This window comes from Alligator sinensis, unplaced genomic scaffold (assembly GCF_000455745.1).
Source record: "Alligator sinensis unplaced genomic scaffold, ASM45574v1 scaffold428_1, whole genome shotgun sequence".
NCBI classification, from domain to species: domain Eukaryota; kingdom Metazoa; phylum Chordata; order Crocodylia; family Alligatoridae; genus Alligator; species Alligator sinensis.
In genome coordinates this window covers 2,097,673-2,109,873 of record NW_005841919.1, presented here as the reverse complement: position 1 = coordinate 2,109,873, position 12,201 = coordinate 2,097,673, and the positions used below count along the sequence as shown (strand labels likewise).

The 12,201-nt window shown below is 45.7% G+C and overlaps 1 protein-coding gene across 1 annotated transcript in view; it reads left to right on the top strand.

Annotated features, from left to right (window-relative positions):
- MARCH6 (membrane associated ring-CH-type finger 6) overlaps positions 1-12,201 on the top strand; it is a 95,065-nt gene that overhangs the window by 20,117 nt on the left and 62,747 nt on the right. The window contains exons 2-3 of the mRNA XM_025198302.1: positions 7,306-7,431; positions 10,295-10,368. Of these exons, the coding sequence (XP_025054087.1) occupies positions 7,306-7,431; positions 10,295-10,368 (200 nt within the window). The remainder of the gene's footprint in view (positions 1-7,305; positions 7,432-10,294; positions 10,369-12,201) is intronic.

Genomic DNA, 12,201 nt, shown 5'->3' with positions numbered 1-12,201 from the left:
GCAGCGCAGCAGCCCCGGCCCCTTCCCTCCGCCCAGGCCCGCTCCCCTCGTGGAGCTGGGCGCGGGCGGGGGAAGGGCGTGCAGCGCTCCTGGCCGGGGTGGCGGGGTGTTGTGTCCCTGCTCCTTTCCCATGGCGCGGGCGAGGCTTCGGGGAGATGCCACCTTCCCCCCCTCCCCCCTTACTGCCTTCCCTGAGGGCCCTCATTGCTTCTCTCCTAGCACAGATTTTTCTTCAGGAGCAGCCCTAGTGGCTGGGGGGGACGGGACACGGGGGTTTAGGCCTCCCCACTTCAGTACAGGCACGTGGGGGGTCGTGCTGGTTCCTTTGTCTCCTGTCTGATGCGGGGGGGGGGTACCCTGGAAAGGAAACCTGGAGCAGCGGAAGGGCCCCACAACACTCCTGCCCGCCCCTTTGTGCTGCTGCAGGAGCAGAGGCTGCTAGGGGAGCTGGGCAGATGGAGAAGGGCCGCAGGCTCGCATAGACAATGTGGCTTGAAAGAGGGTGATGGCTACCTCAGCCTGTGGTTTGCCTCGCACACCCCTTCTGCAGCCCTCAGGCTTGCCACCATTTCCTCATCTGGCAGCCAGTTGGCGTCTCGTGCAGGCGCCTTACAGTTAAAGTGTGATCCAAAGATACACTGTGGGGATTATTGGCTAACGTTAGGACCGGCACCAACTGAAACCTAATGACATGTAGGTGTAGTAGGCTGTCTAAATTATTCCTGCTTCAGCAGCATGAGGTGAACTGTGATATTGGCAGCTCTGAAAATTAGAAGCCTTGAAAATAAAGGGAGCTAGTTTTTTTCAGGGCTGCTAATATCGTCTCACTGACAGTGCTCTGGATTGTGCGTCACAAGCGCTGAATATTTGTATTATGTCCCTGTAATAGTGTATTTGGTGTAAGTGCATAGCCTTATTTTAATCCCAAGGTTGTATACTTTTATGGAAAGCGGTATATTCAGACTATCACCTAGATAACTTGATTTTATTTTTATAGTGCTACTAGTACCAGATTAAATAGGTACTCTAAACTGCATTTCTACTTTCAACATCTGACGATTACCCTACTGTAACTTTCGTTATCCTTCTTTAGTAGGCCAGTTGCTAAATACCATACTGACCTCAATAACAGCCAAAACAAACCTCAACAAAATGTCCAGTGACATGTAAATAACTGTGTTCTGGTCCTTGTCAAACTTTGGTGTATTTAGTGTATGAAGTGGATTTTATAGGCCTTCAGCTAAATTCAGCTGACTTTTTTTTTTTTTTAAAGAAAGCTCTGAGTAGCTGCAGCAAACATCCTTGAGAGTTAGGTCTTCGCAGATAAAAAGTTCAAAGCCCTTATGTTTGTGAATCCAAGTGAAAGTGTTTTAAATTCCTAGGTTAGATACCTTTGTCCATTACCAAAGACAATTTCTATTGCTAGTGGCATGTATATCTTGTTCTTTAAGTTCTTGAATACCTTAATTTTTGGCACCCAGAACTGGATAAGACGTTAGTGGGCAAATATGAGTGCTGTCTGTCCTACCTCTTTGTAATTCTAATATAATAAAAACCTTAATCTGTGTATCTGTCTGTCTGTAATGCTTTATGAGCGCTCTGGTTTTCTCAGCAGCCAATCACGATGCTGACTGAAACAGCCAATTGGAGTGCTCTGCATAGGAAGATGCATACAGCAGGGTGCCACCATGATGGAGGGGATGGAGTGAGGGGCGAGGCCAGCAGTGCTGGCCTTGCTCTCTGCGCGTGCGCGCACCCCCCCCCCGGCGGGGCTTTGCCTGCGTCTTGGAGGCAGTGGCGGCACAGCACGGCTGGTAACAGCACTCAGTCCTTGCCCTCCCTCTCCTGGAGGGAGGGGGAGGCCGTGAGGAAGAGGGGAAGGAGGGAGGGGGATGAGGACTGGGGGTGTTTTTGGTGGTGTCTCTATACTCCACCCCCTCCTGTCACCCCTGCCCAGCCCTGACAAATGTTGGCAGAGAGGGGGAGGTGGTGGGGAGGGAGGAAAGGGATAGGAGGGGGGGATGTTGTGTGCAGCTGGACGAAGACTGGCGGCAGGGGGGAACTATGTTGGTGGCTGCCGCTGTATGCAAGCTCCCCTCCTCCTCTGTTCCTGGGAGCCTGCAGCAATGCAGGGTGGAAGGGGAAGGGGTGCATGGGGCTGGACCGGGGGATGGAGGGCGCATGAAGGCAGAGCGGGCGCTTGGTGGTAGCACTCGGTCCCTGCCCGATTTTCTACCTCCCCCCCCCCATCCATCTTATATGATGGGCAGTTTGCTTGTTTCAACATACTACCATTGTTGATTTTTATTTTTTTTTGTAAATTCCTCTCTGAGTAGCTATTTAACAAATTTAAATTACTGGTCTGCTGTGCACATCACTCTGATTCTAAAATCTGTAAGCTCTGTTGCCATTAGTTTGTCTGCCACAAAATTTTGCATTTTGAAATTCCCACAAAACCAGTCTAAATACTTGATTGAGAGTAACATGCTTCAGTCTCAGTTACCTAAATCATTGCTTAAGGGTTGAATTTTGAGACTGGGTGGGTAGCTATGACACATGTGATACAATTAAATTTCTAAAGAGAAACAATGGAAATTAGGCACAGTATGCCAATATTTGCAGTAATTTGCAGTAGGATTTGTTTTGTTTACAAGAGTGCATGTGCTGTATCAAATGGGAGTGGGTGATTCACAGTAGATCTCTATTCTGTTATTCTGCCAAAAACTAGTTACTGGTACAAAGTCAATGTTTCCTTACTTTCTCTACTTAATACACTCAGCAGTTAATACCAAAGCTAATTAAAGCCTTTTTTTTCCTTATGGCTGTCGATTTTTTTGAGTTGTGGTAATACACAATGGAAATTCATCTTATGCTTTTTTGGGTATCTGTTACCAGCAGTGCCTAACTTTTTAAAATGTGGACAAGCCTTGCTAGATGAATTATTAAAGCCTTTCTGGTAGGGGTGCACCGATAGAGATTTTGGGGGCTGATACCAATAGCCAATTTTTAAGGAGGCATATGAGCCGAGACCGCTCCAACTTCCAATACACAGCTCTTCAGCTGGTAAATCTGATGCGGTGGAAGGGGTGTGGAGGGGGGCAGATTAAGGCCCCTGTGGTGAGGGAGGGAATGGGTTTGGGGCAGGGGCAGGCGCTGACTGGCCAGGGCGGGGAGAGGCACGGGACAGAGCTGCAAGCAGCTTGTCTGGGAGACAGGGAGGAGCGTGTGCCCCCTGGGATCTGTGTGGGGCAGGGTGGGCTGCAGCTGTGGGCTGGGGCCAGGGCAGGCATGGGATAGGCATGTCTCATCTCGTGCTTGTCTGGCGGCATGGTGGGGAAGGGCCAGGGACCCCTAGATCCCTCTCCCCCCCGACAAGCCGCATCTCTGTCCTGCACCCCCAACCCACCCTCTCCCTAATCATGGGGGCCTTGATCTGCGCCCCCCCCATGCCCCTCCAATTCCCTCCTTCCCCCTTCCCCTTCCACCACACCAGACTTACCAGCTGCATGCAGCACTCCATGCTGCCGGCTCTGCTCCTCACTGCCTACGTGCTGCGCTGCAACTGTGCACACGCATTGGCATTTATTGGACAAATTATAGGCTGCATCGTGTCAGTTTCCGATACAGAAATTTTTTTTTATGTTGGTGCCAATCTAATGTTGGACTGATGCATCAGTGCACCTCTACTTTCCAGTAAATACCTGGAATTTGGTATGTAAGATGTGCACAGTACATTTCAGAACACTGGTTTGTTTTAGAGGTTTATTTGTTATCAAATTCCAGAGTTTTATTGAAGGACAGTCAGTACATTTGTTTCTTGAAGTTAGCATTTGTGAACATTTCACAGCAGTTAACTTTTAAATGGTGGGAGTTTTCCTTTAAGAAGATTCAACATCCTCAAGACTTGTCTGCTGTCAAAGAAGCTGTTTGTAGCTTGGAGATGGGGACACTAGCTAGGCTCCTTCAGAATGTCCTGCAAAGCTGATCTTCAACCATATGTGGCTGAACACACCCTTTTTTCCTAAGACGAGTGCTTTTTTTTGCAGCCTTTGTATTTCTGATGGCACCAGTTCTGGGCTTCAAGCTGTTCCATGTCAGTGGGAATCTAACTGGATGGGGATTGTGCAGACAAGGGGGGTGACTTTGTAGGGTCAGATAATGCGTAGACAGACCCGAGTGACAACAGTTAGTGATAATGGAGCACACTTCCCATAACCAAAAGATTGGACTTTCTGCTGTATTGCATCTGAGGTGTAGGGGTTAACCTCTGCTAATAGGTCAGAGCTTGTCAGAAATGTTGTTTGCTTCCTTGTTGCATTCAAAAGCAGGGGGTGTTATGTGCAGGGTGTGGTCTGTTGTCTAAAGGAAGTGGGAGAGAGGGTTCTCACCCCCCCTCTTCCCCCTCAATGGGAGCTACCAGTGCTAACTCTTGAGTTATAACTGCTGTTAGGGGATGAACAAAATATGTAGCCATCCAGGGTAGCTATTCCTGAGGGGGAGGGCAGATGTTAAGACATCAGAGGGGATTTTATTTTAATAAAGAATTAAAAAAAAAATTGAAATACATCAGATTATCAAGATTTACAATTTAATTTGGGTACTGTTTGAATTATGTGGATCTTGTTTTAATGTTTGTTTCTTTTTGGCACAGATGTTATGTTTTGCCTCAGTTTAGTCTCCAGTCCTGTAAACACTTAAGCATCAGTAGTTTTCCTTAAGCCAGTAGGTTTATTCACACACAGTATTAATCGTACATAACTATTTGAAGCATTGAAGCCTAATTTGTCATCGTGAATTGTAATTATGTTGAAGAGCAGCACTGCTGTATAGAACCCATAGTATAGTGAGATCTTATGAGTGCTTCTGTAGTATGATTGCATTGGTTTCAAATTTAATAACACTTAAAAACGTACACGGCACTTTATGGTGAGTGCTTTTCAAACCCTGGTTCACCCTTACAGTTACTGCTTTACTCTGGACTCAACAGCACGCTAGTATTTGAAATCTAGTAGCTGATAACTCTTTAAAAGCTACTTCCAAAAATGCACTAAGCAATTGGTGCCTGCCCTCTCTAGACATATACTGTTAGCGTGTGCATCTTAATCCTAATTTTTCTCCCTACTAATTACTGTATTTACTCGATTCTAAAACAAGATTTTGTCTTAGAATCGAGTATGAGGACAGACAGCTCAGGTTCCTGCTCGCTGTCCCCACTCTCCTGCTGCCTCTCTGCTCCCCCAATGCAGCCTTTCCTCCCCTGCCTTCCCCACCCGCCTTCCCTCCCCCCCCCACTTACCCTTGCTCCACACTGGCAGCCTTAGTCCCTGCGGCAGCCTGGGGCACTGAGCATGGCTCCAGTCCAGTTTGTAGCAGTGGTGCGAAGACCACATGGCTGCTGGGCTGGGAGGTGCTAGGCTGGGGCCATGCCCCAAGCTAGAATAGGGATGGAGCCTGCTGGAGTGGAGGAAGGGTAAGACTGAGAGTGGACGGGGGAGCAGAGGCTGGGGGAAGAGAGGGCAGGGGGACAAGCTGCTACATCCACTCCATCTGCCTCCCCACTGCATGTCCTCATGCAGAGGTGGGGGAGGATGAATTAAAGATAACCTTTCAATAATTAGATTCTATGCCTGGAAAATAACTAGTTATAGACTTTCCATGTATAGAATCTAATTATTGGTGGGCTGTTTTAAATTCAGGGTTATCTTGGATTTCAGTAAATATGGTATCAGCTCACTATGGAACTGTAGTTCTGCAAACTTCTCCATCACCAGAAGATCACAGCTATATGGGCATCTATTACAGATGCTATTTGGAAGGTTCAGACTGTTAGATAGTATCTTCCAGTTTGTGCTGGAGGATGATGTTTCTGTAACTTAAAAAGGTATTTCAGGATATTCTAGACCAGGGGTGTCCAACCTTTTTGAATGTGGTGCCGGATCACAAACTTTTTATCGCCCAGTGGGCCAGTGAGCCATATTCAAAGACGTCACAGGAAGTGGTATCGTATCAGGAAGTTGTCATGTGACCTTTGACACCAATGAAGTTGCAGGGGTTGACATGGTCCTGGTTGACATGGCATGCATGCCCGGGTTGACATGGTGCTAAAGGAGCCGCTTGGCTACAACCAGGTTGACCAGGTGCTGAGGAGCCACGAGGCCAGGCTGGGGTTAACCTGGGGCCCACCCGGCCTGCTGGTGCCATGCCCGGGTTGACACGGTGCTGCAGGAGGGGGGGAAAGTGCAGCGGAGCCCCTACTGCTTCAGCCGGGCTCGTCCCATCCCGAGCGGCGCACGGCTCCGCCGCTGCTTCTGCTGGCCAGTGCAGACCTGGCCGGGCTCCTCCTCCCGTCCCCAGCAGCACATGAGAAGCGGCCCCCTCAGGCTTTGAGACCCGGCCGGGAGAGACTGGCCGGGGGAGCAGGCGCTGCCTTGCTGTGGGGCTGCAGCGGGATGGGGGCGGCTGCAGCATGGGGCACCGGGCACTTGTTTTAGGAAGGCAAAATAAAGCGAAAGTGACTTTTCCAAATCTTACATGGTATAGCTTGGGTTCAGTGTACTTGAATGTTGGCTACATGGAGAAGTCATGCACCCTCTTGCTGCATCTCAAGGTTTAATCCTCTCAATCACTGCTGAATGGTCAGTGGCTTTTGCCTGCTCACACCATCTGCTCCAGGGTACCTTTCTACTTTTTCTCACTTAGCTGTGTGTCTTTTTTTAATTATTATTATTTCTTCCTGAGCAGCGAGATATTTATTTATTACAGCCCTGGGTAGTATCCCAAACAACTAGCTCTGTGGTTGCCTGAGAGCAGGCATTGTAAATACCAGTTCTCCTTGACTTTAGTTACAGTTTTACCTAAGCTAAACCATTCTCAGTTTTCAATCCCAAGTGAAGCAGAAACTTTTGGGCACATCGACGTATGCTGTCAAATGACCCATACATGCATGTTGCCATTTTAGCCATACAAAAATCTTTATATCCTGATGCTTGTGCCTGTACCCTCAGCACCTGTGTGCTTGTATATGCAAGTTCATTCTAGAACTTTCAAAATATTGTAACTTTTGTGTGCATGACAGATGGTGTGCTTAGGAAGAAGGAGCAGAAATTTGTTCTGTCCTTCTTGTGCTCATAGAACCTTTTTCTTCTGTTATGTGCATCTTGTCTGTGTGTTCAGCTTCTTTCACATTAAATTGGTACAGTTCTATTTTGCTATATGGCATGGTCCTTGACGATAGCAACATAACTCTTCTGTTTAGAAATCTTAATATAGTTTAATATTAAATGAGGTTTTTTTATTTAACAAAAGTGTAATAAGGTTCTTGATTTGGCCGGCAGATATATGCAGGGTATGTCGGTCTGAGGGAACACCTGAGAAACCGCTCTATCATCCATGTGTGTGTACTGGCAGTATTAAATTTATTCATCAAGAATGGTAAGTTCTCATATTTTTATTTAAACACAAATATTTTAACATGTTTGTTGAGGGTGAAATTACATGTTAGAGTTAGTAAGTGGTAATTCTAGGGAATATTACTTTGTGTTATGGTTAACTAGTGCTAGTGATCACCGATATGAGGAAAATTGAGAGTATTAGCAATCAGCATTTTTTTTGTCTGATGTTGCTGATAATGTGGCCAGTAAATGCCACATGCACGTGCACAGCTGCAGTGCAGCATGCAGACAGCCAGGAGTGCAGCCTGGCAGCGTGGAGAGCAGCTGGGTCTGGCTGGTAAGTCTTTGTGGGGGAAAGGGCAAGGGAAGAAGGAAGGGAAGCCGGTGGGGTGCAGATCGAGGTTCCTGTGGTGATGGAGGGAGTGGGGCTGGGACAGGGCAGGCACTGCCCAGGTAGGGCATGGGACGGAGCCGTGGCTCATCTGGGGGGTGTGAGGAGGGGGGGGCGGCTCCCGCCCCGCGGCGGTGCGGGGGGGTGGGGGGGGGGGGGGCCGGCCCCTGCCACTGTACGTACCCTGGAGGGCATGGGGGGTGAATGTCCCTAGATCTGTGTATGGGGCGGGGTGGGCTGACACTGCAGCCTGGGGCCAGAGTTGCGTCTGGCTTTTCCTGTTGCGGGGGGTTTGGGCCAGGGTGCACTCAAGGTGGATGGTGCTGGGGGGGCTTCCCCCCCCCCAAGCACTGCTGCTGCATGCCCCAAGTGCAGCCTGGCCCAGACCCCTGTTGGGAAGAGCCCAGTGCAGCCCCAGCCTGCCCCATGTGCAGATCCAGGGGCACACACCCTGCATGCCCTCCTGTATCTGCTACCCTTCCCCATGCCCCTTCCCCCACAGCAGACTTACCAGCCAGATGCTGCTCTCCACGCTGAGGGGCTGCATATTAGAATTGGATTGGTATCTGCTGATATGGCTCATTAAAAATCGGCCATCGGTATTGGCCTAAAAAATCTCTGTTGGTGCACCCCTCGTCTGTGCTGTGCCTGCCTTGCTCACTGGTTCTCTAGCCACAGTATGGACCAGGGAGGAGGGGGGTGGAAAGGGCTCCCTTGTGCTACTTGGATCACTCCCTCTGCCTCCTATCAGCCCTTGATTACCCCCTCCACCGCATGATCAGCACCTTTGCCCCCAAATTGCCCTACCACCCCAGGTTTGCTGCCCTGCCATCCCGATCAGCCTGAGAGCAGCAGTGGTGGCAGCAGAGGGAGGGGTGGACATCCAACCCATATTGCCCCTGGGCAATCAGATCCAGCCCCCAGCAGGCCTCACAGCTACTTGGTAGCTCTTCCCCCTGGCCCCTTCCCCTCCACCTCCCCTTCAGTTGCAGGGCCTGATGGGGACTGAATCGGGGTGCACTGGTGGTGTGGTCTGCCATGATCCCAGGAGCAGGCAGGAAGGCACCTCTTGGACTTTAGCTAGTCGGGCTGATTGGGGCAGCAGGGCAGTGATCTGGGAGCAGAGGGAACAAATGGGGTGGCAGGGGAGCGATCTGGGGGTGGAGGAGCAATTTGGAAATTGAGGTAATTTGGGAAGGAGAGAGACAGAAGCTCCACCCCCTTCCCCCTCCTCCCCGCTCTCTTGGGTTTCTTTGCCCCTTTTCCCTCCCTCCCTTCTTACCCCATCACTGCCCACCTGTTGCTCAGCTGTTCTCAGTGTCAATCTTGGGCTGTAGCATTCTGAATGATAGCCAGTTCCACCTAGGACCAGTGCCTCCTGGGACAGTGGAAGACTGCAGATTGGTGGTTTTATCTCAAGTAAGCAGCCAGAAATTAACTCAAGCTAGGTAGCCCAGCTCAAAGATAATCCTTGCCCAAAGTGGCATAACTTTAAGATGCCTAAAGGGTGTTTAGCACTAGTTGGATGATCACACATTAATGTTCATTAAGTTTTAAGTGCTCTTAACATGAACTAATTGTAATGTCACTCTGAGATGCTTCTAAATCTCCAGGAAAAAAAACTGTATTTGAGAAGCAGTCAGTTTACAGAGGAAATATCTTTAAACGAAATGTTAAGATGATTCTTGCAGGTTAGCTCAGTAAGTTGATTAAAGCATGAGGAATATGCAAGCATGAATATATGTGGTTTGGATAGACATATGTGCATAAAACTAAAATTGTACTTGACTGGTTGTTTTATCCAAACTATAAACTACAGGAAGAAAATTAGCAGTTTGAACTCACTCTCTTATCTATTACAGCTCAAAAACCGTCTATGAATAAGAGTAAAGTTTTAATGCCACCCTCTGAATAGAAAATACAGTATTTTATACAGACTTAAAAAATCTTTATAATAATGCAATGTTAAAGTTGAATGGTTAATCACAAAAATACCGGTTATAATACTGTATAGAAAACTCTTTAAGTCTGTCTGCACTGTAAATGCATTGTGATCATTTATAATTAGGGAGTCAATTACTATGTCACAGCAACAACAAGAAAAAAGATCAATCTTAGATACACCTGCGTAGCATCTTCCTCTGTCTTCTATGAGGATTGTTTGGACAAGTCCACATTACTAGAGAGAGAGTGTGTGGTCACTATTCTTGTTAAGAACTCAAATCTTATTGACATTGTTATATACGCCAGATGGATATACTATGTATAGTACAAATGCTTTGGTTCAAAAGTTAGTTATTGATAGGCTGTTCTCCTTTTTCCTTTTGTGAATATTTATTTCATTTGAATAATGACTCTTCCTATTTTTATTAACAAGGTTAATGTATTAGATAGCTTTAAATGCAGTTAAGTTTAGACTCTCCACAAGTGGCAAGAAATTAACTGTCTAGTTATCTAAATGTTTTCAATATAGGCACATTTAGTCTTGTGTTAATGTTTTTCTTCATTGCAGCTTAGTTCAGTGGCTTAAACACAGCAGAAAAGAATACTGTGAATTATGTAAGCACAGATTTGCTTTCACACCAAGTAAGTAAATAGTACCTCTTCTCACTTTTCAGCACGGTCATTCCTTGTTTATTTTTGTGGCATTTTGTCAATTGGTTTTATAATTCTAAGCACCATATCTGCATTCTTATTTTTGATATAGTCTCTTATTCATATTTGAATTATGGTTGTTTTTATTAGATTATGCTTAATTTAGACTTTTAAAATAAAAATGTACTTGCTTAGCTATATTTCACAAGAAAAATAGTATGCAGTATTTTACTAATGGCTTTAATTTCAGTTTATGGGCAGTTACCATTTTACTAATTGAATTGTGCTGTATGTACTATTTTTTTATTACGTTAAGGAAGAGTATTTTTAAAGGAATCTTTGGAATTTTGAGTATTAAGATGAAGTTAAATGTTTATATCCAACAAACTTCTATTCAGCTATCTTCAAAGCATCTAAGAATGCATGTTAGTAAGCTAACAAGTAACTTCTGCTTTCTTTGCAAAACCATTTTAACAGATGATACTTACCCTGTGTGTTAAGACATAAAACTTGAGTATATTAATTAATCTGTTCTGCTTCTGTGCAAGCCAGGCATAATAGCCACCACAAATCATGTTTTCTGTTGTGGTTGTGGACAGGCTCTTCCAGAAAAGATCAGTAAGAGAGCAGACTCTTGCAGCAAATAAATGAGAGCATTTCCAACAAGGAAGGTCTCTCCTCTCTCAGGAAGGCTTGAACAGTTGTATACTCCTAAGGACCGCCTGCCCGCCCCCCAATCCTACCGATTCCCACAATGTTCTGTTCTCCTTTCTCCAAGAGCACTGATTGCTTGATAGCCTGCCCAGTGGTGAACTGTCAGGGGGAACCCTATGGGAGCCATAGTGGATTCTTCTTCATTTGGATCTGCAACTGTTTATTTTTCCCCCTTTAGTTCTAGAATTAGGAACTGATCATATCCTTATGTGATTCCTAATGCTGTTAAGTCTTCTGTTGTACTGTTTAACAGGAAAGCTAAATCTTGGTTGAAGGTGTTCAATAAACAATGTCCCGTGACTTTTGTGGGAAGTTAAACTTAAGTTGTTCAGCATTGCTGACATTCAGTGTGTTCTGTTGGTGAAGTATTCTTTGGGCTATTTATTCTGTTGTTAAATTTGTTTTTTTGCTGCTCCCAAATCTATGTTTTCATTGTACTGCAACTATTTTTACCAATAAATATTGGCATTCTAAATGCTGTCTGAGGTTGAGAAGGAGGTTGGAGGTTTGGATAGTTGAAATCAAAGCTGTCTTCCAGGATAACAGAAGTTTTACTTTCTTTTTTTAAATATCTGGATGCAGTTTGGATCTTATTGTTGATAGGGGGTTGTGTGTCATGGTTCCTTTCCCTGTTGAATAGGGAGAGGGGCAACTGAGTCTGGAGAGGAGAGGTTTTAATATCTTAGTCTGTCCTGGGAATCTTTGCTTTCATTTAACTGCCCCCACTGTACTTTATGGCAAAGTCATTTCGCAAGTATCAATTAGATAAGTGCATTATGTTGATAATATTGCTAAAATGAGTAAAGTGGAATATGTATAATATTATTTTAAATCATAATCATTTTGGAATTAATCCCATGCCAAGATGAATAGAACATTCAACATCTTTCAGTTGTTGCTGTCTTAGTTATACTTATTTGTAAGGCTTTCTTAAGTCTTTAAAAAAACTTGAACAAGAAATTACCTTGATTCAGAGAAAACAGTATTTTTGTCAGTGTAGCTTGTTTCATTTCAAGTGGCTGGCTTGTGATTTAAAAAAAAAATTTTTTTTTAAAGAATGAAGTGTAGTTTTGCAAACATATAGTTATTTCTGTGCTAAGAGGACTACTA